Genomic DNA, 26515 nt, shown 5'->3' on the forward strand with positions numbered 1-26515 from the left:
AACTTATATGCATCTATCTTTTCGGAGAGGCCTTAGCTTTTGTCAAATTCTCAGATGAGCTCAAGACAATGAATATAGGTTGGATGGTGTGGATACTTCAAGGCTGAAAAGCATGGTGATGGGCAACTGCTGGACTGCCATGGGACATGCCTGTGGGGTTGACACTGACCAGGCCAAGCTAGTGAGGCTTGTCTCCTCACAAAGTCCTCAGTAAGATCCTGGAGAGGCTGATGACATGAGGAAATAATTAAGGCTACAGAAATAAGGCAAATAATGACCATCACCCAACACTGGAGACTTTCTGAGTCATATCCTAATTCTATGGTTAAAATTCTAAATTCTAGCTACATTTAAAAATAGTAGTTAAAAAAAAATAAAAAAAAAATAAAAATAGTAGTTATAGGTTTGTTGGACCCTCACTGTTTTACATCTTACCATTTACCCTGTTCTGAGTATGGGATTTGACAAAAAAAAATCCATCAGTGTTGAGGTAAGTCACTTAACGGAGGCGTTCATTCACCTACGTGAAATAAGAATGATCCCAGACATGCTTATCCTTCTACGAATGATGGCTTGACCGCTGGGTCAGATAACACTCGCAATAGTGCTTGGAGAGCTTTCCAAGGTCAGAGGACGGGGACTGGGTTTTACTCAGTGCATGGCAACCAATAGGTAGTCATTAAATATTTGTTAAATAAATTTTTAAAAGCTCCAGAATATCAGTAATTACATGGCAATAATGATCTCACTCTTATCATTTTGAAATGCTAATGTAACTTGATAAAGGCAGGAATCACCAGTTCAAACACTAGCTTGAAATATATATATATGATCTAAAAATTTGAGAATCACTTTAAAGAAACTAGTTTCAAAGACACTTTGCACAATGTTATTAACATTTTGTGTGTTTAATGCACCAAATGCTATCCTATTTTGTGATTTCAAAAAGTAATTACATCTTTAAATTAAAAATAACTTTTATTTCTTATTACAAAGCAATACATATTACTGACGTATTTTAGCATGATTTTTATTTATCCAGGAGATAAACTTCTCACCAGAGAAATGCATCTCTTGGCTGATACTTATAATAAAAATCAATGAGAAAGAAAAATATTCAAAAGAAATCCACTGTGCCCTACCATAGTTGTCATCCTTTTCAGAAGGCAGGTACCTAGACCCTGGAAATTTAATTTAAGGTAATACTATGGACATCAGACTTAAAATCTCAACCTCCCTAAATTTCTACCGAAAAACAGACAACACCAATTATCTAACATTCCGATCAACATACATGCAGACACTACTACGGGACTTAAAAGTATCTCACATGGATGAATAAATAGCTAAATAAAAACATTATCTGATTATCAACAGACATTGCGTTCAGATGCAGAAAGAAACCTGCATCACAAGAACAAAATCGTCACAGTACCGCACGCTACGAGCGGCCAGATGAAAAGCCCCTGCTACAGAGCAGAGTCAGGAGCCTTTCTGAAGGCAGCTTTGTGCGTATAAAATAAGCTCCTGGTTGCTGGATGCTGAACTGCCTGCAGCCCAGCTCATCACATCTTAGGTAACAGAGCCCTGTATCATCCACAGTATAAAAGAACCATGAAAAGCTGCATTTCATTACCTTTCTCTTTACTTACCCTCTTGCCCAGCAAGTGGGTATCTGCATGAAAGGAAAAAATTATTTAGAAAGCTAAAAACTTACTATTCTTAAAAAACAAAAAAAAAAAAAGGATTTTGCTTATATTTATCCTTTGGAGCTTCCATACCCTCCTTTGGAGTAGTGACATATTTAAATCACATTGACAGAGAATCACATTGCTCTAGAGAACTACCTGGCTTAACTTCACAGGAAACCAAATGATGGATGTACCAAGGACTTGGCTCTCCCTGCTCCCCCAGCATAAGACACCTACATAAGAGGTCTGCGTAAGAGACCAGCAGACCTAATAGTGACAATTAGCTAGGAGGCAGGCATCAGAACCAGCTGCTTTCTTAGAGACATCATAGTGACAGACCCCACAGGAAGTCATGTCCCCCTGCACCGGTTGTGAAGCAAGAACTCCCAAGGAACCCTCTTTCATTCTTCAGGTAATGTCAACGGCACCCTACCTTTCTCTCCAGCCCTCATTCCCAACTGGTGGAGGATGACCTAGCCCTCTGTAGCTATGAGGGGACACAGCATCCAGTAGAAAATACTGGATGTAGCTACTTCTGAAACAGGAACTTTGACGATGGGTACTCGTTCTGGGGAGCCTCGCAGTCATGATCCTACCCTTATGGGGCCTGGAACAAGGAAAAATCTCTCTAATGACAAGAAGGCTGACCGAGACTGCTCTTCCATCACCGCAGAAGAGACAATTCAGGGACTGAATTTCTCAGATACCCGCTATTCACCTGGTGAGTTTGTGTCGTTTCCAATGTGACAAAAAAGGGACTGCTAGCATGCATCCGTTGTGCGCGCGCCCGCTAGCCTGGAAGGGATGCAGAGACCAGCTCTCACAGCACAGAACAGGCTTGCGGCAGTGCAGCCCTCCCCTTGGAAACACATCTCAAGAGGCGCGTTCACATTTCAGAAAAGAATAGGCAGCCAGGGATACAATCGCAGGTGGGAAGTGAAATTCAGAAACAGAACAAGACTGGCCAACTGGGCTCACACCCCAGCAGAGATAATACAAACTCATCGGCTCAGGCTGTTGGATGTTTTGAGGCACAGGGAAGTCAAGTCTTCCTGTGTAACAGACATTCCCATTAGGCCCGAGGGGAAGACATGTAATGTTTTTCCAGGCCTCATTTTGGTGGCCCTGAATGTCCAATCCCAGCTTAACTTCCTGATGGAGCCCCCGTGGAGCTGGCATCCCCAGGCTCTGCAGTAGATCTCAGAGAGGTCTGGCCTCGGCCTTCACGTCGTCATCATCATCATCACCATCATCATCATCGGCAAAGCGGGGTGAGGGACGCTGAAGGGGAGTGAGTGCCTAAGCACAGCCAACCCAGTTTCCGCCTGGGAGCTAGAGGGGAAGAGACAGAGCTGTTAACCCCACACCGACAAAGGACAAAACACAAGAATCCCTCCCCTCCCCTCCTTTGCACTGGCCCCCCACTGCCCATGACCCCACGTCCACACACATGCATGGACCCTCCGTTGTGCTCCCCTTGACCCTTTACCAAACTCCGACAGCACAGTCAGGGGCTTCTTTCCCTGAGAAACCAACCTTTGCGGCCTTGTTGGACCAGGCACTCCTTCCAGACCTAGACCATAAGCTATATACCCAAGATAGGAGGCGGAAGCTGTGGGAAGCCCTGTGGTAAAAAGGAGAGCATGGAGGCTGCTATCAACCAAAAGACCATGGTGACAAATGGCACTGCAGTCAGAGGCTCCTCGGCTTCTGAGGAGGCTCTCTAGGGTCCCTTCCGAAATCCATCAGAGCAGAAATCAGCTTCTTCCCAGAAGCTGGGGCTGAACGTTTTGTGAGGAGCTCTTCCCCCTAGAGCAGTGAATCCCAAGTGTTAAATTTGCATGTGAATCACTGGGTAATAAGCCTATGAAGATGAAGATTCCGATGACAGGGTCTGCATGGCTAATGAGTTCCTGCTCCTCCTGAGGCTAACAGGGAATGAGGCGCGAGGCGGTGACACACTTCCACCTGTATTTCCTGTCCCAGAAGTTTAATGCCACTTCATTCTGTTGACTGCAAGGTCTTTAGAAACAGGCAGGTCATGTTCTAGAAGGGGCGGCCCACTAAATTCTAAGAGATCTCCACGTTTTTTTCTTTACAATAATGAGTTACGTGTTGCTAACGGGAGTCATAGTACAGTGTAGGCAAAGGCAATTTTTTCTTAATTCTTGAAGAGGTGCCAGAAACGTATACACAGCTTCTACCGGAGTTCACGTGCCTTCCATAATGTCCTACCCATCCTTCCCAGAAGGTGGTGGAAGAGAGCCATGCCCACACCAAGGAATCCAGTCATGCTGCCAACTGGCTTTCAGGAGTCTGAGCTCAATCATGGAGCAGCAGCACACAGTTTGGGAGGTGGGGGAGTGGATGGAGAACACAACTCAAAATACAAAACAAAAAACCCAGAAGCCTTCTGATAGGTTCAAGTTACTCAACAATTTTATTTACCCGTTCTATACACACACACACACACACACATACACACAAAAGCACATTTCAAATATAGTTATACACACCTTCTGTGGATCTGAGCGCATATTTTGATATCATGTCACCACATTAAATCAGAATGCTGGTAAGGACTCACATTACTGTTTCACCAGAGCTGTGCCTAGAAAATCCACAGGATAACTCTAGTACGTGAGTTCCCAATTCAGTCCGTTCCCTTCAACCATTTCCTATTCCCTCCAAGGGGCACAGCTGGTGATCAGTCCTTTGCTTTTGCCACAGTAAAACCATCACCATATCAGACGAGTGGATTTTGTTATTTCAACACAATAAAAAAGAAATGTACACAAACAATTCAGATACAAAAACATTGAGTTGATAGATATTGGTCCTAGGTCCCCAGTGAAAGGCTGATTGGAAAGAATACTTTTGCCACCTCTTAAAATCCATTTTTAAATGTAAAATTTCCTTTGCATTTTTATTTATTAGAGTAAGAGCCAGATGCACGGGAGACAGAAAACAACAGCATTATCCACTGCTGTATCCCGGGACAGGGAAGCTGAGGACACAGCAGGGTCAGCAGCCGCTGGTGAAAGGCAAGTCGTGCCTACAAGTGGGTGAATGAGTGGAATGAATGCAGGCAGAGGTAACAATTTCAGGCTTTGAGCAGGCATCTCCTTCGCTGAGTTCACAAAACATTATACACAAGTGATGTTCAGTCTTCGTTTGCTACAAAATGAGGAGAATTTGGCTGCTACTCTAAATGAAATGTCTATTAAAAATCATAGTGTACAGAACTTCCCCCTGAAAAAACATGTGAAGTGTTTACGTCCTTTTGTTGAAGGACACATGCGACAGACACAGAATTCTAGTAATACGCATCTGCTACTAACGGGTACAATTAGCAAACAGACTGTTGGATGACAAGAAACCTACTGGAGTCCGTCAGCCAGTCAGCCAGCATATTGTTATCGCCAGATACAGTCTTCTAGACACCAGGCGTCTAAATTAGATTCCTGGGAAGTCAGAGATCCATCCTGCCAATGCTGCAACCTGGCTCAACTGTTAGATCTTTTTAAAATTAAAATTTTTAAAACATGACCAAGTTAAAATGTATGCTAGGAAACCTGGGTAAATTGGTCAAATTTCTGGAAAACAAACACAACATGGCTTCTGAACTCAGCACAATGGAATGTCCGTCCGTAAGACTGTATAACCCAGATACTGTCCCTCAATCATTAGACTTTCTTCCCCCTGTCCTTTGGCTACCCCAAGCACCAGTGGGTTTCTCCAGAACCTAGACCTCCTACTCAGAGAAAAACCGTAAGATGGATTTATTTCCACAGTTATGTCAAGTTTCTTGAGAATGCTGGTGCCTCTGTAGATCCGTTTGTGGGTTACAAAGAGGAGCACCCAGAACCTCACAGGAAACACTCATCCATTCAGCCTGGGAATACAGACACGTCGTATTCCTAACTCTAAATTCTTGGGGGGGGGGGGGGGGGGGGACAACCAACCAACCAACCCTGAGACAATAAGATAGGACAGACCCAACAGCACAATGCAATGTTCTTAAAAGATTTTCTTACTCTACTTTGGGGCTAAATGTAAAACACTCTCCTTATCAAAACCAAACCAAACCAAAGGCAATACAGATTAATAAGAACTGAATTCTAATTTGAGGGTTAAGAGACAAAGAGAAGCTAGTTCCCCAATCCTCTTCAGATTCCTCTTTCAAGTCTGTCACGAAATTCATCATTCAGCTTCCAAACAAGAAAATAAAATATACAGGGATTTTCCTTTCCCCATTTACTAGATTAAATAATTTAAACAGGCTAAAGCCTTCCCTTATTTCTCCCACAATGAAACCGAAAGCCTCAGCAAAAGGTGCTCTGGGACCCCTCCTTTCTTTGTACGATCCGTGACCTAGACATGATTACGGTAACGTGTAGATACAACTAACACATGTTCCAGTAAGAAAGGAAGAAGAGGAGAGAAAGGGCAGGAAGCAGAGTGTCTCTGAAATGTGGAGCAAGAGCTCTGTTCCACTCTATTCTCCTGGCTTCTTGCGGCTCAAACTTCTCTGGAGGGATCTTGCTCTAAAACCTGAAGGGTGCCGAGAGCCTCACTACCGTCTCTCTCGTGTCTTAATTTCTTGTGTCACCTCGGGCTCTCCCTTTGGGGGAAGCAAACTAGCATGGGGGAGGGTGGAGATACGAGGAGCAGGCTGAGGGCCACAGAGAACATCCTGGCAACCTGCGTCTCATGCTGGGGTTCACAAAAAGGGTAACATAAGGCTTGTGCGCCGGAGAATCCTCCTCTAAGAGTATGCACAGCTCAGATCCAAAGTCTTTGGATCAAAATGCTCCTGCTTGTCATTCATTAGCTCTGAATTGTTCTTAGTGCACAGCAGGAAAAAAAAAAAAACTTGAATGAATAACCATTTGGCCTAAGGGTGCTGCCGGCCACTCTGGTTCCACCAGGGCTTATAAAAGTGCCCCACCTTCTGCCTAGATCACATCTCATCCCCACCTGCGGGAGGAGGATTCTCACCTCCTACCCCTTTAGTCTCACAGGACAAGAGAAAAGCCAGAAGTAATCTAAACTCCACTTTGATGTCCACACTTACAGACTCAAGGTGTTGCTCTTTCACAAACGTTCATCTGTTATAGTCATATAACCTGTCTTCGAAATAACCTTCTTCAGGGCAAGAACCTTCTCTTCTACTTCCCTGTCCTCTACCATCATCACTGCCTCCCACCCAGCCTGAAGCCCTCACGAAGACCCTACATACACGGAATGTAACGGCAAAGCTGTACGGCAGCTTAGATGCAACGGGGGGGGGGGGGGGGGGGGGGGGCAGAAGCTAGGCGTGCAACCTTTATGGAAACACTGTGATGTCCTACTCGGGATGTAAGAATAAAGGACTCCAGGTCACAAGTCGGCTGCTTGTGATGATAACCTTTACCATCCTACAGGTTTTATCTCTGTGCCTTTATCCAGAGCGCTGAAAATTCCCAGCTATGACCCAAGGGCATTTATTCACACAGTGGTTGTGTGAATCACATCACCCTGCAGCGCAAAGGGTTAAAGATGGGACTAGAACCTAGAGCAACCCTCTCAAACACAGCAGCCTGCCCTCAAGGGGGTCACTTCATGTAACACTGTGATCTGCTCTCACGTCTAACTCCAGGGAATTGCCCTTTGAGAGCCAAGGAGAATTCAGAATTCTAGGTTGATGCTCTGGCCAAGGAACTATTCTCCCCACAGCTAAAGTGGAACTCGAGTATGAATCGGAATCTTCAGCGAAGTTATTTCAACGCATACATAGCCAGACCCCAACCCCAGAGATTCTGAATTTGTGTGAAGTCTAAAGTGGACCAGAGCACATACATGTTTCAAAAATTCTAAAGGGGGGGGGGGGAATCCCTGGATGGCTCAGCGGCTTAGCACCTGCCTTTGGCCCAGAGCGCGATCCTGGAGTCCAAGGATCGAGTCCCGCATCAGGTTCCCTGCATGGAGCCTGCTTCTCCCTCTGCCTGTGTCTCTGCCTCTCTCTCTATGTCTATCATAAATAAATAAATCTTTAAAAAAAAAATTCTAAAGAGGATTCGAATGAATGCTCCTAGATGAGAACCATGACAAAAGGTCTTCTATTAGCAAACAAAAACACCCTTGGCCTAAAGCTCACTTGCTCTTGCCGGTTTCCTCTGAATGACAAATTGATAACTTTAAGGTGTGGATTCATCCCATCACTTATAAAAATCTCATGAGAAATCAGGACGTCCCTCTCAGAAGACTGCACATATATTCATGTTTTATATGCACAACTGGAGGGCCACCAAGGAGCTAAGAATCTCCTGCTCTAAACATTTCCTGTTTAACCCTGCGGAGAAAATAAAATGACAGAAGCAAATAGGCAATTCCAGACAACTCAGAGCTAGACCCCTCAGGGTCCCAAAGACTCCGGGACATTAAGATGGAAGAAAGAATACACCCGTGAGAAGATTAAGTTCATCATCAGGCCTCTCCCAGACTTAGGAGAAAACAACAACAACATTGCTCATGCAAAATTTTTTTAATCTAAAGTGGAGTGTTGAAAATTACAGGAAAATAAGCTCTAGTGACCTCTTCCCTGCTGTCTGCCTTGAGCAATGCCAGCATCACTGGTGACTCTTTAACCTAACTCTGTCCTACACAGCCCCAGAGGTCACTGGCCTCGGCAGGAAAGTTGCTGTGGATGGCAAAGCTGGAAGCCACTGGAAAAAAAAAGGCATGGCTGCCCTACAAGAGACCTGCAAGAGCTAGAGAATGTCCTCTTCCCCTAAACCTGACTCTACAGCTGCCAAAACAACCTATGCCTGGCTTTTGAAGTGAAAAATACCAACCAAGACATTTTGCACACACTCAGAGCCAACTCCCCCCAGGGCCTCGTAGATTCAGGACTGGTTCTCACCAAAGGAGGCACGTACTCTCACCCTATGTCCACTTGCAGGCTCCAGAGCATCTGTGGATGTTCTACAGCCTAGACTGACCCTTTCAGGACCTGGCTTGAGAGGAAAGGAGAGGGGGAAAAAAAAAAAAAGCTCCCCCAGTCTGGATCCATTGAGGCCCCCTGCCGAGAGCATCAACAGAGCCTAGACTTCTCTCTCGCCACCCCTCCCCTGCTCCACAGACACCACGACGACAATGCCATGCACCACACCGGACAATCCAAAGGGGAGGTGAGCGAGGGGGGGACAAAGCAGGCAAGTAAGGGCTGTGAGTAGAGCACACCTCGAAGAGACAAAGGTGAAGGAAAAATGGGCTTCTGCGTCCCCCTCCGCCCCACCCCCCACTTTACCAACACAAGGACGTTAGGGGTTTAGACACCAGGGACAAGAACCAAGTCTACGGGGCAGGCTTAACCTCAGACCCAGCTATGCTAAGCACCCAGGGGAGCGTATCCCTTTTCCTCCTTCTCCAGACCACCCCAAATGAGGACGTGTCCTGAAATACCCACTGGTCAAATGGCCCCTGGGCAGGGACATGTTTCACACTGGAGAACAGCTAAGATTGGTCTGGAAACACGTGAGCTCACGTTCTGTGTTAAGATCCATGGTGGAGCACTGGGGGTAGGGGCTGGAAGTTAAATGACTCCTTGGTGCTTAGTGACAAGGGCAGGAGGCCAAGCCTGGAGGGGACACACGGTTACACCACCGGAATGCTGACTTGGGTCTTCGGCTGGTCGGCCCCTTCTTGCGTGTCCAGGGCACGGAGAGGGCTGAGGGGCTTGAGGGGCCGGCTCCCAACACTGTAATTTCTTGGACGCCTTATTGTATTCGAACTGGACAGAGGCGTAAAGCTGTTCCTTCTCATCCTTACAGGGGTTTGGTTCTTGGGGAAGTTGTTCTGATTGGAAATGGAGGGACACCACACAAATGAAAGCCAAGCCAAAAGCTCACTCATAAAGGTTAAATAATGCTTGAAACCACAACAGTTTTCTTCACTCCTGCTCCTCTGCAGAGAGAGTCTCTCGTAAGACATGGGCCATGGCCTTATCGCTAAGTCCCAGAGCACTAAAGGGTTGTAGAAGGAGCAGCTCCTTGAGTATTACTCCAGAGGAGGAAGGAGGGCCCATGAAGGAAGAGGCTTATTTAAGATCACACAAATTATCAGGACACACCTAGGAACAAACCCTATACCTCCTGACCCCACCTTACAGGCTCCTCTGGATCCTACTTTCTAAAGGGAGCACTCCGGGGGGGGGGGGGGCGCAGGGGGGAATCTGCCCCTGTGTTTCAGCCAAACACTTGCCATACTTAACTGGATTTCCAGGAGCCAACTTTCGAAGTTAAAACTCATGAAAGAGGTACTAATTTAAAAAGCCATTAATTCCAACATCTCTTCCTTTTGGAAGTAAGCAGACTACATAGGACATGAGTTCTGGATGTGTCTTCCTTTTGTACGTGAACAAAACCCCAGTCTCGTGACGCCAAAGGTTCAAAGACTCAAGGTGGCAGGGAGCCTGCACGATCATCTGTGGGAAAATACTTACGGCTGGCTTGTCGCGGTGAGTGTTCACAGCCTCCACGTTGAGTTTAATTGTTTCCACTTTGCATCCTGGGGAAACAAGAAGGAGAAAGGCCTTCAGGAAAAAAGCTCCAAGAACTATTCCTTAGTTTCAGTGTGAGAAACATACCACGTAAGAATGTATATATTCCCAAACACACATACACATCCCTTTTCTAAAAGATTCTATTCATTTATTAGAGACAGGACACGCACACGCACACGTGAGCTCTCACACAGAAGGGGGACGGGCAGAGGGAGCAGCAGTCCTGGCTAGGCGCAGAGCCCGACACGCAGTGGGATTCCAGGCCCCCGGGATCATGACCCGAGACGAAGTCAGACGCCTCACCGACCGAGCCACCCAGGCGCCCCCCATACATCCTTTCAAAAACGGAAGGTACTGAAGCAATTCCTCTGGTACACAGGGGTGATGACAGGCTTCTAGAGAAGATTCAAACAGCCTGACTTGCTGCAATTCCCCCACCCCCCGCCCAGCAGCCGCCAAGCTTATGGTTACCGTAGGCCACAGGAGTAAGTTTGAAGATGGTATGGAGAGGGCACCTCAAGTACGGTAGCTCATCTGGAAGCAGAAAGGCAGGGGAGAGAAGTCTCTCAGTACCGCGTCGTAAGGTCAAGTCGCTGGGGAAATCTAAGGAGCTTGCGGGGTTGTCTCTACCTTGACCCCGGGTTGTACAACTCCACCCCTAAACCCCAGACAATGATCAGGATGGCCACCAAGAAGCTGCCCAAGCTACTGAGAGGCTAACATCCGTCCATTTTAGATTTTTCCATGCGGCAGAACAGGAACAAGTGCAGAAGCCAGGACCCGGTGGAAGCGCAGACTGTGGCCCCCTGGGTGTCCCGAAGGCCCAATCCTCGGGCTTCCCAGCAGCTCAGATAGAGGAGGAAGGGAAGGGGCAGGGGCAGAAAAGCCAGCAACTTCCTTACAGCTCTATCCAGAAACTATCCTGTGCTGCATCCAAAGGATGAAGATGCTTCTAAGACACGGCCCTCCTTACAGCCAAACAACCAGCCGGGAATATTCAACCACTTTTCTGATTCTGCCAAGAGAGTCAGCTTGACGCCGGCCCTTTAGCCAAGCTGGATGAAGGAGCTCCAGCAGCAGCCACTCTCCACTGGGGGCTTTTGTACCAAAGGAGTAAAATCAGCAAGTAGTTGGCGCAGTGGCTGCTGGGAGCCCCACACTGCTGCCGGAAGAATGCACTCCAATTTGAGTAGAAGAGGGGGAGGTTCGGTTGCCCGGGATCCTGGTGCCATCCTGAATCCAGACCCCTCCCCATAAATGTGTCCCCTGGCCCTTTCCTCAAATGTCACCTGCACCCTTGTCCAAGAAGTAGGCCAGCAGGCAGCGCATGACAGCCTGGTGGGAGATGACGAGGACGTTGCCCTGGCGCTCCAGCTCCATGATGACGGGCTCCAGCCGCTGTACCAGGTCCTGGTAGGACTGTGGGGGAAGTGAGGCAGACTGGTAGAAGGCCAGGCTCAGGCTGGCAGCCAAGGCGGTGGCTGGCTCCAGAGTCAAGAGGCCACTTCTCCTTCCCCAGCGGGCTTTCCTGCTGGAGATTCAGCGACTTCGAGTCGCCGGCTAACTCCCCCAGCCCTGGGATCCCTTGAGAATACTCAGACCTCTCAAGAGTAACAGTCAGGTCAAGAAAACTACAGGTCAAAACGAGGAAATGTGAATTCAGCCTGTGTCTTATATTTCCTTCCCCCAGACGAACAGGCAGCGCATGAGGCAAGGAGAGGCTCCTAGGGGTTTCCAGAACCTCTCCCATTGGCTCTAGCTATGAAGTCGCTCAGGCCAGCCAACAGCCTCAAACACAAAAGGTGACAGGGAAATCATTCATCCCCCATATATTTACTCGAGCCTATGCCTGCTTGGGTGGGGGTGGGACCTAGGGAGTGCAATGAAGAAAAAAAAGTAAAAAAAAAAAAAAAAAAAAAAAAAAAGATGTTGATTCTACAACTAATCAACACAGAAGACATCCTGGCACTCTCTTCCCTGGAGAGACATTCGACTGTCTAAGCTGAATTAAATGTGACCCAAAGGCCAGAGGACGAAACTACACGATGCCTTGACTACCCTTTCTAGACCCCCCACCTCCCACCCGATCTTTCCCCCAAGTTAAAGCAGTCGCCCCACATGAGGAGAAACCTCACCTCCCCACCAGGGTACCGATACAGGTATTTCTCTTGATCTCGAAGAGCGAACTCGTCCGGGTACTGCTTCTCAATCTGTGCATAGGTCATCTCCTCGCACACGCCCTGCAGGGAGCCACACAGGCTGCAGGAGGGAGGCCAGCCCCCGCGGCCCACCCGAACTGAGGAATCCAGCTTCTTACTGCGCACCAGGCACCGTGCCAGGTCCTTGCCTGGGCGGCTGGGACTAGCAGGAGGAGGGCCACTGCACAGAGGACGTGGCATCTCCAGCTTATGCTGCCACTTGCTCGGACTCTTCAGAGAAGTTAAAGGTCCGAGAAAAGTCAGCAGGATAAAGGGATCAGGAAGCAGGGGAGGAGAAGAAACTGAAGGGGCAAGAAAATTCTTGCAGAAGGCGTTAAGAGTACAGAGGAAGAAAAGAAAAAGAAATGCCTGCTTTTGTGTTCAAGGACGGGGAAGCCAAAAATTGGAAAGGAGTTTTCTAAGCAGAAATTAAAGAAGTGAGTTGTCAGCTATTTCTTCTTCCCAAGAGAAAAAAATACAAGGGAACCAAATGGAGCTGCATTCTCCCCAGGTGCCAGGGGGCCTAGGTCACAGAATGGTTTGGGGCCGTCACTGGCACAGGTGCTACCTGGTAGTTCTAGTCTTCTAGGTCAAACCGCCCATATCATGACTTCTGAGGGCTCTTGCTGGAATATGAGACTCTTACTGGCTTTGTAGCCATCAGAGTTCCTACTCACAGCATCGATCTCGTTCAGAATCTTCCACTGCTCATAGGTCACACCCAGGGATTCAGCGGTCTGGATAGTCCTCTTTAGCTGGCTCGTCCACACTTTGAGGTCTGCTATCTCCTGTTCCTCCAGAAACTTCTTTAAAGCCTGGGCAAACTGAGGTTGGAGATAGAAATTTTCAAAGGAGAGAAACAGGTGCGTGCGTGTGCATGTGTGTGCACACACACATACTCACAATTGCTAACTTGGCCTGTAAAGGATGATATGTAGGACCATGATCAAAATCCAAAAAGTGCTACACAGTTATGATAAACCCAAGAGGAAATGAACTTCCACTGGAGCATCCTGTACTGTGCTAAGCATACAAGTCGTGCCCAATAAATAACTGACGGTTGAATTAACAGCAGAAGTGGTTCCCAAGTTACCATATTACAACACAGCCAGAATGAGTGGATGAGAAGAGGTCTTCAGCATTTGCTTGACCATCTGAAACTACCATCTAAGCCCCAATGGGGGGATAAGAGAGATGACCTCCACCACGCCCTTCCTCCAACTCTAAGCCTGGGAAATCCAGCCTACTGCTGAACATCTCACCTGTTTTCCCCGAGCCGAGAGGCCAGAGTCACCCCCAATCTTCCCCAAGAGATTGAATTCGCTCTCTCCATGCCGGCAAAGGTAAATGGTACGAGGCTGCACGTGGATATTCATGAGGTAGTAGACGATCTTGCTCTGGATGTAGTCCTGGACTCTGTTCACTAAAAATCGCTGGCCCACGTTTATCACCTTGATGAAAGAAAGATCCCTGGGACAGAGCAGGAGAAAGAGAGAACCCGTGAGATTGATAATTTGAGGAGAACAGCAGGAAGGGAAGGATTCCCACAATGACTTGTGGGCTCAAGGCCCCTCTTCCTCCTCTCCTGTCAGAGTTGACCCCCATGTAAGGAACCAAGCAGTAAGAGATGGATTACACCTCAGACCCGAGGAGATAAGATGTCCCAAACTTCTGGCCAACATACCATTCCATACTATGGTATGCCATGTAGTGTAGGTAAGTATGATATGAAGAATCCAGGCTTTCCCTCAAGAGCTAGGCTAGGTGACCTCACAATTTTGCTAACCCTAAAGTTTGGTGAGAAGCACAACCCCCATGTGAGGCAGTCAAGACCCGGCCCGGGGACAGCATCACAGGCAGGCAAGATCTCTGCAGAATCTTAGAGATCTCTACACATCCCCTGCATCCACCTAATCAAGCCTCTCTCAGAGGTACTTCCGCAGTGGTTGCATCATCAGACAATTTCTCTCACTGTAAAAATAATAAATGCATATTCCAAAAAAACTTTCAAAAAAAGGTGGAATGATGCAAACAAAAATCACCCAAACGCTACCATCAGAAATACTATCTATAAACCTACACACACTGTTCTAGAATGTTTTCCTACATTGGGCTTCTATGTAGAAGAATATACTATTACACCATTTCTAGAACAATGGTTTCAACCTCTGTAGGAAGGAACACCTCCCAATATAACATTCTGGGCAATCGACTTGAAGGAACTTAAAAAGACTCAAAACATTGAGCAGACCACTAACACACCGGAACAGAGGACTATGCACGCTTTTCTCACCATCTTCAACATGGATTTGTCATTTTACTACGGCTCTTACATCTCACACACACCAAGTTAACCCACACTGAGGGCTGTGTTGCCAACAGACACTACCACATTAATAATGGCTGGCACCCCATCAGACATTTCTGATGAGCCAGTGGCACAGCGGTTTAGCGCCTGCCTTTGGCCCAGGGCGCGATCCTGGAGACCCGGGATCGAATCCCACGTCGGGCTCCCGGTGCATGGATCCTGCTTCTCCCTCCGCCTATGCCTCTGCCTCTCTCTCTCTCTCTCTGTGACTATCATAAGTAAATAAAAATTAAAAAAAAAAAAAAAAAAGAGATCTTAAAAAAAAAAAAAAGGGGGCAGCCCCGGTGGCGCGGCGGTTTAGCGCCGCCTGCAGCCCAGGGCGTGATCCTGGAGACTCTGGATCGAGTCCCACGTCAGGCTCTCTGCATGGAGCCTGCTTCTCCCTCTGCATCTCTATGAACAAATAAATAAAATCTTAAAAAAAAAAAAAAAAAAGGACTTTACATGCTTTATATACATACGTGTGCGTATATACATACACGTGTCTGTACATACATACACACATTTTATATATAACATTTATATGTTTGTTACATTCTTACTTACATTTGTATCTTGTGCAATTATACATAACATTGTGTATATATATTTATTTGTACAGTACATTTTACATAAACATACATTTTTACTGTTACTATTCCAAGTGTAATATGCCTACTTCTACACTAACGTATGTTACGCTATAACGTGTGTGTATATATGTAGTATATAGTATATATATGTAGAGTATAAATACATACACATACACACAATAAACTTTAAAATTGATCGAAAGCTGATGACGCATCTCTACAACACCCTAGATCCGAACTACTGATTTTGCTCCCCAGGGACACATGGCAACACCTGAAAACATCTTGGGTCGTCGCGGGTTGGGAGTGTTACTGACAGCTAGTGAGCAGAGGCCAGGGAGGCTGCTGGACATCCTACAATGCACAGGGCCCCCTAGGGCTGTAACAAAGAATTAACTGGCTCAAAATGTCAGCAGTGCAGAGACTGAGAAATCCTGTTTTAGAGGACAGAGAGGAAGAACTGACGATAGAAGACACTTCCCTGTGCGAGTGTAAGATGCAACCTACACAGAAGCCACAAATCCATACCTTGTTTCTCTGGAATGATGGAAACATTACAGGCCTGGATGGTCAGCAGAAAGTATGTGGACAGAGGGAGGAAGGCTCTTTTCTCAAGCGAGACCCCTGCCTCAGGCCCTTCAAACCGTGGCCTCAAACCTTACTTGTCATAGTTGTCTGGATCAAGGGGTCGGTAGGTGACTTTGTAGCACTCGATTCTCTTTAGGAAGTCCTCCATCACATTCTCCCTGTTCCTTTCAGGGTAGTCCGGGCTCGACACCTTTACCTCCTGGAATCATAGGGAGAGTAGGGCCTGGTCAGAGGTGTGCCCTTAACACCCCTCCTGCAAACAGCCAATGCTAAATAAAGAGAAGGAAGTCCATAGAAGGGCCCTTTTGCTGGCACGCTGGCAGTCCTTGTTTACTAAGCACCCCCTCCCTGTCCTGTGACCCTGGCAACCAAGAAAGGAAAGACAACTGGGAGTCATGTGCCTGCCCTTGGCTGAAGGACTGAGACAGTCACACAGCTCAAACTGCTCCTGGGCCCCAATCCCTTTATGGGTCCTGCTAGGGACACAGAATGGATTTCAATTTCTCTGTACGGTCACTCTGAATAGGGTGCATGATGTGGCACGCCTGACTTGGACCAGATGCCTCTTCTTAGATGTGTCCGAGTTCCCACACTGCTAGGAGAGCACTACATGATACCAGGTCTACATAGCACAGTACAACCCATCAGATGGGCACTGGTTTATACCATGACTGGACAGGGCATGAGGCACTCAGGGCATAGAGCACTGACAGTCAGTGGGCAGAGCACTTAACTGCATGGTGGCCCTGACAAACAGTGAAGAGACTAATCTACTCTGAAGACATCCCCAGGTCTCAGCATCCAGCTAGTCCCCAGAAAACAGAACCAAAACTCCTACAGTCTAAGTCTTGGCTTCAAACGACAGCCCATTCTTCCTTTATTCCTCAAAGTCTCAGTTTCTTCCCCTAAGGGAAGAACGTGGAAGTCTAAAATAGTGCTCTGGAAGATCAAAAAGATCACCCTGCACTGTTAACCGGGTCTCTTTCTTTCTTTCATTACCCAGCAGACTCTCCCCCCATCACCCACCAACACACACATAACCCAAGGGAGAAAGGACAGGAGACGGTATGCAAGGGGTGTCACCTACCAGGATGTTGGCAGCAATGACATCAGGATCATCGCAGACAGATTCCACAAAGAATACCTGGCCAGGGAGAGAAGGCGGTGATAAATGAGCCAAAAATGCCCAGGCTGTTCATTAACAGCCTATGTTCACGCCTGCCCCACTGCAGCCACCACAGCCCCCAGGATTTTCTTTCATGGACGTGGCCTTCAAGGCCTCTTCATTCAGGAGTAGCTCTTACCACATCCCCCGGGCCTCAGACATACAGGCTAAGGGGCTGAGAAAGCACCTAAAAGAAAACACTCAAGGAGTGGGGGTATTCCCCAAGAGAAGCAAAGCAGACAGCCAATCCTGTCCTCACCCGCCAGAGTCAGATCTGCACGTCCCTCCTGACTCCCCACCTCCACTCATCCCTTTCCTCCAGCATGGAGCCAGATCCTACCTTGAAGGAATTCTCCTTGGCAAAGCTCAAAATCATGTCCCTCCTCTCCCTGGTGGTATTGGTGGCATCAAACACCTGGGAAGAGAGGCCACGAAGTAGATGAGTAGGCTAGGAGAACTGCAATCCCACCAAGGCAGACCTAACGTGAGGCTGTGCCATCTCTTGGATGGAGATCGAGATGGGGAAGAAGCAGGGAAGGCTTACAGCAATCTGCCCGTTCTCCTCAGTAAGATACGCCTTCACATCTTCCAGCGCCACCAAAGCACACTGTCTGCCGTCAGAACAAAGGACATCATGAGGGTAGTGCCAGGTAAGTTCAGGCACAGCCAGAGACACGAACCACTGGGCTGCTGGGGGAGTCACGTGCCTTCCCTCCTGGTTTTCCCTGTGGTCAAAATTTTCCCCTAACTAGACTTTTCAACTTCCCCACTGTTTTTGGACCAGCCTAGATCTTTCCCCTTCCCCTGCCCCATGCATATAAGGTATCCCTCTACAGGTTTACTCTGCAAACATACATGCATCTCCCTGAGCCTGTTCTTCTACGTACCTAAGCCCAACATGACCTGTCCACCAAATAATTTCCAGTTCAAATTCCCACTGATATTACTGAATATTTAGTGAAAGGAAAACCCAAGCCCTGCCACATCCAGACTTATGATGGCAGAGAAAGAGCTGGCTGGGAGGTCAGGCCTAAGAAGACTCACTTGCGGATCTTCATGGCCTCCTCATTGTCGTGTCGGAAGAAGTCGTAGGACTTATAGGACTTGACTGCTTCACGTCGATATACCCCAAGATTAAACACTGCAGATGACACCAACAGCCTTCAGCAGTGAAACAATACAATGGCCCCACCAAAGGGGACTTCTTGATCTAACGTCAGAGTGGCCAAGGAAATGAAAAAAAAAAGCACCATGGTACTTTGGGAACAATACCAGATTTAAGAGTCAAGTTAGAATCAAGTTCAGGCTTATGAGACCTTGAACAAGTCTTAAACTGTCTGAGTTTCAATTTCCTCAGCCACTTTGGCTATTTCACAGTAGTACTACTAGGATTAGACAACATGATATAGAAGGACGTAAAGCCCTATACCGTCCAAGGCATGCCCTCAAAACTAGGGCAGTCCACCCAGGCCAAGAGAAAACAGGTCTATAAACAGGGAATAAATCTAGTAAATCAGGAATCAACTACTATTTCTTCCAGGAGCACCCTGTAACCCTGATGCCAAGGAGAGTGAGTCTCCCAAAGGCCTGCGAGGCCCAAGAACTAGTCCTTTCCCTTCCCAAGGAATAAATGACCTGCACCTACCTTTGGTGGGCACCCCAATCCAGTTGAGGTAGCGTGTGAGTTTCTTAGACACATACGTTTTGCCCCGGGCTGGCAAGCCAATCATAACGATGAGAGTTGGGGAGTTGGTCATATAAGATGCCCACGCTAGAATGGAAAGAGAACAGAACTGAATGGCTTAGGGGCTGCGGAAGGTTTGTGCCCTGGGCTAGGAACTTATAGACCATAACCTCGTTTAATCTTCATACACCTCAGTAAAGCCAGGGGGAGGACTGGGATGGCAAATAGAAGAGCTATCAGACCAAACTCCTAAAAGAAAACTAAAAGGTCATATAAATTTCCAAGTACCCAACCAAGACATGTCTTCCCGACATGGACAAAGTCTCCACAGAGGTACCTAAGGTGGAAAGAGAGGCCAATGTGGCAAAGATGGAAAGATTAAGAACCACGGCACCTTCCTTAACATGAAAATATCTAATAACACAAGAACAATAGGGCTGTGGAGGCACGCCTTGTGCCTGGAGATTCTCCAGTGATGAGCCAGCCTGACTCCTACAATAGGTCCAACAGAGTTTCTATCCTGAGGATCCCATCTATCCCTTCAGAGCCATGGGCAAGACCTAGCTTGCCCACTGTAAAAAGGGCCTGGTCTCAAGCCGTTCTGGCCTTTGTGCTCAAGACAAGCTTAAGCCAGAATTTCTAAACCATAGTGGGATGCAGACTGTGGCAAACCCTACTTGACGCAAGTTCTAAGGTCTGTGTCCTGAGGTCTATGAGTAGACCTCAGGAAGCTTCACAGTAAAGCTAGCCTATAAGGGCATCATGGCCAGTTGGCCTCGTTGGCCATGTGAAAACAAGAAATTTAGAAGCAGGAACAGCCACTCATCCATCCTTCCTTACGAGACTTATTTCGGGAACGCTCACGTACGGCTCACTCGACAGGCAGGGCAACCTAGATGGTCAAGTGACTTGCCTAAGCCTACAGGATGAGTCATGGAAGCGCTGGCATTAGAATCCAGAGCTTGTGCCTCCTCCGCAGCTTGCTCAACAGGGCTGGTTCCTCCCTGCCCATCCTGCCACAGAGGGGTGGGAGGAGAGGGGCCCCCACTGCGGCTGCCCACTTTCCTGGGGCCAGCACCCAACCTGAGGTTGGGTAAGGAGGACTCAGGCTCTGTGGGCTCCTGTGAGGGGAGGCCCTGCCCAGGGATGGGAGGGAGAAAGAAAGGCCTTCGCTTTCCACTTCCCAGCACTGCTTTCCAGAAGGTGCCCTGCAGGTTGCTGCTGCTTCTCTGCTTGGGACAAGGTGACCCTGTGAAGCTAAGAAACAATTCAGTAAAGCTGAGGTACTTGCATGGGAAAGTCATTTTCAACAGATCTCACTGGAGAAGCGGGCAGAAGGACCTATAGGTGACCTCGGAAGGAAGAGCGTTTCCTGGGGATGTGGGGCAACAAGTACCCAGAAACCAACGAGTGGCCCCAGTGCTGAGGGAGGAGTGGATGCCCGGACTCCGGGTCAGAGGACTTGGCCTTTGGTCCTTCACCCGTGGCCCACATGGAAACTTCCTGGGCGTGGGCAGGGACTCCTCCAGAGCAGGTAAAGAGCAACGTAAGTGATTTTCATCTGTGTCCAAACAGGGAGCACGAAGGCAGGCGAACATCAGCCTGCAGCCTCAGCTCATGTGAACCCCTGATCTCTGACCCGATAGGTCTGCCCGGGGAAGGCTGCCTCGGGTGTCAGCAGTACAGTCCTCATGAATCTTCACTTTCTCCAGCTCAGCACCACACTCTGCTCAATCCCTCATGATCTGCCTCATTACCTGCATTTCTGGGCCTGCTTTGTCCACAACTCCCAGCCCATTAGGCACTTCCCCCCAAAGGTCCTCTTGCTCTCCCCTAAAGCTAAAAATGAACTGATGCTCGGGAGCTGCTCTGAAGCTGAACATTGGACCAGCTGCTGCATGTTTACCTAACTGAACAGAGAATGCTAAAGAGCAAAAGAAAACCGGGGTCCCTAAGGACTCCCCAAGGCACCACACCTCCCACGTCCGGGCTTCTCATTTTTCAGAGTACAAAACTAAAACTAAAACTCACTTCCCATCTCAAACTGCCACGTTGACAAAACTAGGAACGTTCTGTCCTGCCTGTTACAAAACAAAACCACTGCCACCTTAATTTGAACGGTAGATAGTTCAAGCTGATTCATTTCAGAGACAATATAACCTACCTCTTGGCATATAATGGAAAGCCTGAAACGCTCTCCTACCTTCTTTACACAAGATTTAATTCACTTTCTCAAACCTGGCTCTGCCTCTTGAACATACTTAGAGGAACTGAGGGCTTGGGAACTTCCCTCCTACAAACAGAAACAAACCCAGGCAAGTGAAGAGCTTGGCCCACAATTCCACAGCAGAAAGTCAAGGTCAGGGCTCTGAGCGGACTCCTGGTTTCGTGACTGCCCCATCAGCCCCGGCCACCAGATCTTGTCAGCACCTGGCGAAGAGAGCCATGTGGTGAGCATGACTATGCTCTCTAATCTAATCCTGAAGGGTGCTCTAGTAGGTCAGTGGTTCCCAGCCTTTTGGTGAACAAGGCTTTCTTCCACTATTTGTTCTAAACAGGCCCAGTATTTTTGAAATATGCAAGCTGATTAAAATGTGTTTCACTTGTATTTTTTCCATTCATGAGACGTCATAAAACTGCATAATTATCTCCTACTATTTGACTGATAAGCATGAAATAACCAAGTTCTGTGGCTAAACACTGAGAAAGTTAACGTTGCAGCTCTAGGTGACAATGCTGATTTCCATCCATGCACTTTGAAATATTACGAATAGCTAACAATATAGAACTTTTTAGGAGAATAGATTAGCAATATTGCTCAACATTTCAATTGTCTTTCCTCCTATTACATCTATAGGAAAAGTTGCTGGTGCAAACATGCAGCTTTCTGTGCAAGGATGCTCCCCTGCAGCACTGTTTGTGATGGTGGGACACTGGAAACAGGGCAATTCAAATGTCCATAAGGAAGGAAGCTGGCCTATCCATATAATGCTATACTATGCAGAGAGGTAAATCTGGATTTACAAACACAAGGAAAACCCCATGATATAGTAAATTTTTTTTTTTTTTAAAGAAACAAAAAAAAAAAAAAGAAAATTGCAGCAGAACAGAATATATGCAGTGTGAATCTATTTTCATTAACAGGATACACCAGAAGATGTCAGAAAAATCGAACTTAAGGACAGGAGAAATTGTGGGAGACTTTTTTACTTTTTACTTTCTGTTTTGTTTGAATTTTTCACAAACATGTCTTGCTTTTGTAAATGAGGAAAGGTACACATGGGAAGCTGTTTCGGACCTACTCAAAATCCCACAGAATAAAAGAAACAAAGAAAAGCATGTATACACTCCCCTGCCCCCACCTGCCTAATTCCTGAGGTGCCTGAAACCAGTCTATTTGAGCACTTTGAAGGAACCTCTGCCAGCAACCACTCGCTGATGTTCCAGTAACGCTCCTTTGGGAGGTTTGGGCTCCCTGAAGTCCTTCTCCAGTCCTTCTCTGAGTGAAGTTAGCCAACAAGGTGTAATTGGCAGCAAGGGGATAACGGCTGAGCTATTAATAAAGCAATTGCTAGGTGTGAGCACAGCCACGGGAGCCTGCTCCAACACCCAGGCAAGTGGAGAGAAGGAAATAAACACCTTTTTCTCCTTTGACTTTGGCTGCAGCAGTCTCCCAGTCCAACCCATGAGGGGAGAAGAGAGAGTAAATGAATGATGGTGGAGTCAGGATAACCCAGATGCTTCTAGTGGGGGCGAAGAGGATGGAGTTTGGAGAGGAGAAATCAGAGCACGGAGCAGGAATCAGGGTCTAGAGGATCAAAAGGGGAGACCTGGGATTACTGTCTCCTTGACTATCAAGAGCCCTCAAGGCAGAAAAACTGCAGAAGAGTTTGAATGGCACATAGCAGGTTTCTGTGGAGAATAAAGCTGACGCTGGACACTGTGCAGCCCACGTTGCCACCTGCACTCTATAACCTTTTGAATCAAGTGTTCCAATAACACAAATGCAGCTCTCTTTAGTACTCCCAAATCTGGGTTACAGTATTGTCTAGAGAAGAAAACATTCTTTACTGAAAATCTAATCCTTCATAGGGCTCTTTTAAATCGTTAGCTCCCAGCACGGCATTTACAGTACGATTCAATTTATATGCAACGAAAAGTCACCAATGAAAAATAATACGCTTTTGCTCTATAAACACTCTTCTAAGTGCTTACTTATATTTACTCATTTAGTTCTCACATTGCTCTTCGGGGAGGCACTATTAGTATCTCCATTTTATAAGTAAGCACACTAAGGCGCAGAGAGGATAAGCAATTTGTTCAAGGGCATGCAGCTAGAAAGGAGTAAAACAAGGATTCAAACCCAGGCAGTCCAACTCCAAGGGCTGCACTCAAACATCATGCTATCCTAGTTTTCTTTCATGGGGTCTTGCACTCAGTACCTGGCTTCCTGCCCTGGTAGAGGAAGGAGACCCTAATCGTGCAGATGTGCCAACCCCAGTATCACATCCAAACAAGCTGCCTCTGTCGCAGCACAAAGCCCAGCAAGCTTCATTAGTGATAGATGAAAACAGATTATCATCATCAATCACGAGACTGACAAGGACATGACATCAAGGTTGAGACTCTGGGGAAAGATTTGATCATGACAGGATTGATTTTCCAGGTCTTATTCTGGTCGGCTATTTCCACTTGCTGTATACAGGACCGCTGACGTGAGAACGGACTGACAGGGTTCCAAAGGAAAGGTACATCTGGAAGCAAGGGCAAGGGTTAGCATTCCTGGAGGGTCCCCAGAAACTGTAGGGACCAGTTGCGCAAGACCTTTTGGCCATACAGTCTATAAATGAGGATTAGGAACTCAGATGCAGAGGGAGAAGAAACGATGTTTCACTACTATGCAAACCCACCTGCTGTCTCTGTTTATAGAACTGGCATGGAAACTGTCTCAGTGAAACCTGTCCTCAGAGGAATGAACCTGCAGGAAAGGCAGCTTGCAAAGTGCAAAGGCTAGCCCAGTGGGAAAACAGGGTGCCCAAGTCACAGTGAGAGGTCAGATGTCAGAACCTGACTCTCCTGAGGCCTGTCAAAATTAACTACTACTGGCTTTTACCTGCAATTTCTGCAGTGCGCAGCACCCTCACAAAACATGGTCCCAAAATAAAAGGAAACTGTTAACAGTATCAGCCCCAAGTAATCCCCGCACCTGCCACTCTGCCTTAATCTCTGTGTGGGTAACTTTCAACATCAATCAAGTGTGCAGATCCCCCTACGAGACAGCTAGAGAAAGCAGTAAGAAAATGTGGGGATATACCAGCCGTCTGGCCCCAGTGACAGACATTTCACTGGGCCTACTTATTTCAGACAAGAAATTCCCCTGGTAGACTTGGGTTTTAAGTTCCCATGTCAAAGAATTCTCTCTCCCACCATGTATCAAAATCTAGCATTACAACTATAGCCCTAAGAGAAAAATCCCGGGAGGGAGCAGCCCCCCTCCTGTTTCCCCAGACTCACAACATTTCTTCTCTGACATTCGAAGACTGGAGGTTTTGGTTTCATAGCTGTTGTTGTTCTGTTCCGAGGAAGATTCAATACTCCCAGACATGGCAGCACTTCCGGAGATGTCTGAAAGGGACAAAAGGAATGTAAGGAAGGAGACATCCCTCAAGAGACTCAGTGAAGAGGACAGGTGCAGAGCAGTGAAAGAATCTTGGGCCAAGGGGAACCCTGGGTGGCTCAGCAGTTTAGAGCCTGCCTTCAGCCCAGGGCGTGATCCTGGAGACCTGGATGGAGTCCCACGTCGGGCTGCCTGCGTGGAGCCTGCTCCTCCCTCTGCCTGTGTCTCTGCCTCTCTCTCTATAGTCTCTCCTAAATAAATACAATCTGTAAAAACATTTTTTTAAAAAGGGATTGTTTAAAAAAAAAAAAAAAAGAACCTTGGGCCAAGAATCAAGTTCAGCCCTCTTGCTCCGGGTTAATAGCTCCGATGCCCCTAGATAAGTCCTCCTTAGCCCTGTTTCTTCGTCTGTAAACTCCGTTGCACTAGAACCTTGCCCTTTTAATGCTGACTTGGGAGTTACATTTACACAAATCGGCTCCTCCAATCCTCCTAATAATACTTCCGCAAGGCATAGGTGGCTACCATTGCTACTTTCGCCCAAAATGTACAGGTTGAAAGACGGAATTCAGTCAAATGAAGTGGCTCATCCACATTCCTTCCTGACCTCAGATTCTCGTTTTCGGGGCTGGGGAGAACAGCGGCACGAGTCAAGAAGTCAAGGGTGGGCGAATGGGCTGCAGAGATCGGTCGAGTTCGTGCTTGTGAAGTCAGTCATTGCAGTCCAAGGGCAGGATTCGGTCCTGCCAAAAAAAACCGGGAGAAGTGGGGGAAAGCTCAAACACGGTCCCTGATGGAAAAGCTGTGACCGGACCCGGTGACCAGCCCGGCGCGTCATCGCCATCTCTCCTCCGGGTTCCCACCCTCCAGCCCTTGCTCTGCACCCTCTCCCCACCTGCCCCTCGGCTCGCAGTCTGTAAGGAACACTGGGGAGCCAAGAGGTGGTAAATGACTTCCCCAAGGTCACCTGCCGAATGCGAAGCCGTGACTCCCAGCTGGGGTGGGCGAGCCTCGTGCTCACGCCCCGCAGCCAGACAGGCAGCGCGTGGGGACCAAAGGTCCTACAGCTCCGAGCACCCTGCACGGTTCTCCCGCCGACCGCACCAACCCTCCGAGCCAGGGCACCGGCCGCCGCCCCCTCCCCCGCGAGGCATCTCGCCCCGCCCCGCCCCGCCCCGGGCCCTGCGGCGCGGCCGCCGCTCACCCTCGGAGCCCTCCGCAGCTCCCCCCCCGCAGTGGCCCCCGCACCGGCCCCGGGACGCCGCGGACGGGAGCCGGCACATCACGTGCCCCGGCCAGGCTCCGCCACCCTGGCGTCGGTCCTCACCTGGAGAGGCTCATCCGCCAATCCGGCGCCCGCAGGCTCCCCGGGGCGGGGCTCCGATCGCAACCGCGGACGGCGGCCGCGGAAGGTGGAAGGAGAAACCGCGCAGCCCGGAGCTCGCGAGCTCCCCGGCGTCCCCGCACCGGGGAGGTGCGTTGCGTCGTTGCTAGGCAACTCCCAGGGCTTGGGGGCGGGGCCAACCAAGGCGACGCCCCGCCCCCCGGAGATGGGCGGGGGGGGGGCCTTCCTCTCGCGAGAGTGGCCGGCACAGACGTCGGGAGGGGCTGGGACTTGTTAGCACCGGGGAAGCCTTGCGGGGTTAACGCTTTCCTCCCTGAACCCCGGGGGCTCGGGACGCCCGTGAGCTGCAGCGTAAACTCGAGAAGGTGCTGGAGCCGACGGCGCCGTGGGGCGCGTGCGTGCGCTCGTAGGCCGGACCCCGGGGCCGCTCCGGTTGCCCCAGCAGGAGCCTCCCGCGGTCCCCCGGCGCCGGCCGGCTCCGAGCACCAGATGGGGAGGCTGCTTCGGCAGACACCAGCAGAAGGACACGGGGTCGCGAAAGGTGTCCGAAAAGGCAAAAAGCTTTCATAAAACGTAGAGGTGGGGGGGGCTCGTAGGGTAGAGAGGGGAGTTTGCAATTTCGCGTGCACTTTTCAGCTGCCCCCAGGCCTTTTCTGATGATGCTGGATTCTGTTGATGAGCCCAAACCCCAGGGCACGCAGGTGCGCTGCTTCGGGTCCCGGGGGCGTGCGCGCGTGCGTGC

At 48.5% G+C, this 26515-nt stretch overlaps 1 protein-coding gene across 7 annotated transcripts; it reads right to left on the reverse strand.

The window, feature by feature from the left end:
* Positions 1–959: 959 nt before the first annotated feature.
* Positions 960–25890, reverse strand: PFKFB2 (6-phosphofructo-2-kinase/fructose-2,6-biphosphatase 2). 7 transcript variants are annotated; one of them, XM_041758185.1, is made up of 17 exons: positions 25756–25890; positions 25036–25171; positions 24326–24436; positions 18773–18898; positions 18172–18268; positions 17672–17738; positions 17468–17542; positions 17050–17106; positions 16037–16161; positions 13697–13904; positions 13112–13258; positions 12372–12476; positions 11526–11655; positions 10708–10770; positions 10177–10241; positions 9339–9530; positions 960–3023 (listed from the first exon to the last, which is right to left on the reverse strand). In XM_041758185.1, the coding sequence occupies exons 3-17, from the start codon at positions 24414–24416 to the stop codon at positions 2991–2993; spliced, it is 1581 nt and encodes a 526-aa protein (XP_041614119.1). In that variant the 5' UTR covers positions 24417–24436; positions 25036–25171; positions 25756–25890; the 3' UTR covers positions 960–2990. The 7 variants fall into 7 exon arrangements, with proteins under 7 accessions (XP_041614119.1, XP_041614129.1, XP_041614146.1 ...); XM_041758195.1 differs by lacking the exon at positions 25756–25890 and adding an exon at positions 25633–25733; XM_041758212.1 differs by lacking the exon at positions 25756–25890 and adding an exon at positions 25396–25578 and having other exon boundaries at positions 24329–24436.
* Positions 25891–26515: the final 625 nt, after the last annotated feature.

The sequence above is a fragment of the Vulpes lagopus genome, chromosome 1 (genome assembly GCF_018345385.1).
Source record: "Vulpes lagopus strain Blue_001 chromosome 1, ASM1834538v1, whole genome shotgun sequence".
Taxonomy (NCBI): domain Eukaryota; kingdom Metazoa; phylum Chordata; class Mammalia; order Carnivora; family Canidae; genus Vulpes; species Vulpes lagopus.

What these genes read in the sequence shown, in the direction of transcription:
- PFKFB2 (XM_041758185.1), bottom strand. Translation starts at nt 24,416, where the DNA reads ATGTCTGGGAGTATTGAATCTTCCTCGGAACAGAACAACAACAGCTAT. An exon ending in AATGTCAGAGAAGAAATGTT is followed by an intron (nt 18,899 to 24,325) that starts GTGAGTCTGGGG and finishes TTTCCATTCTAG; the next exon opens with CGTGGGCATCTTATATGACC. An exon ending in TCTCGGCTCGGGGAAAACAG is followed by an intron (nt 13,259 to 13,696) that starts GTGAGATGTTCA and finishes CTCCAACCTCAG; the next exon opens with TTTGCCCAGGCTTTAAAGAA.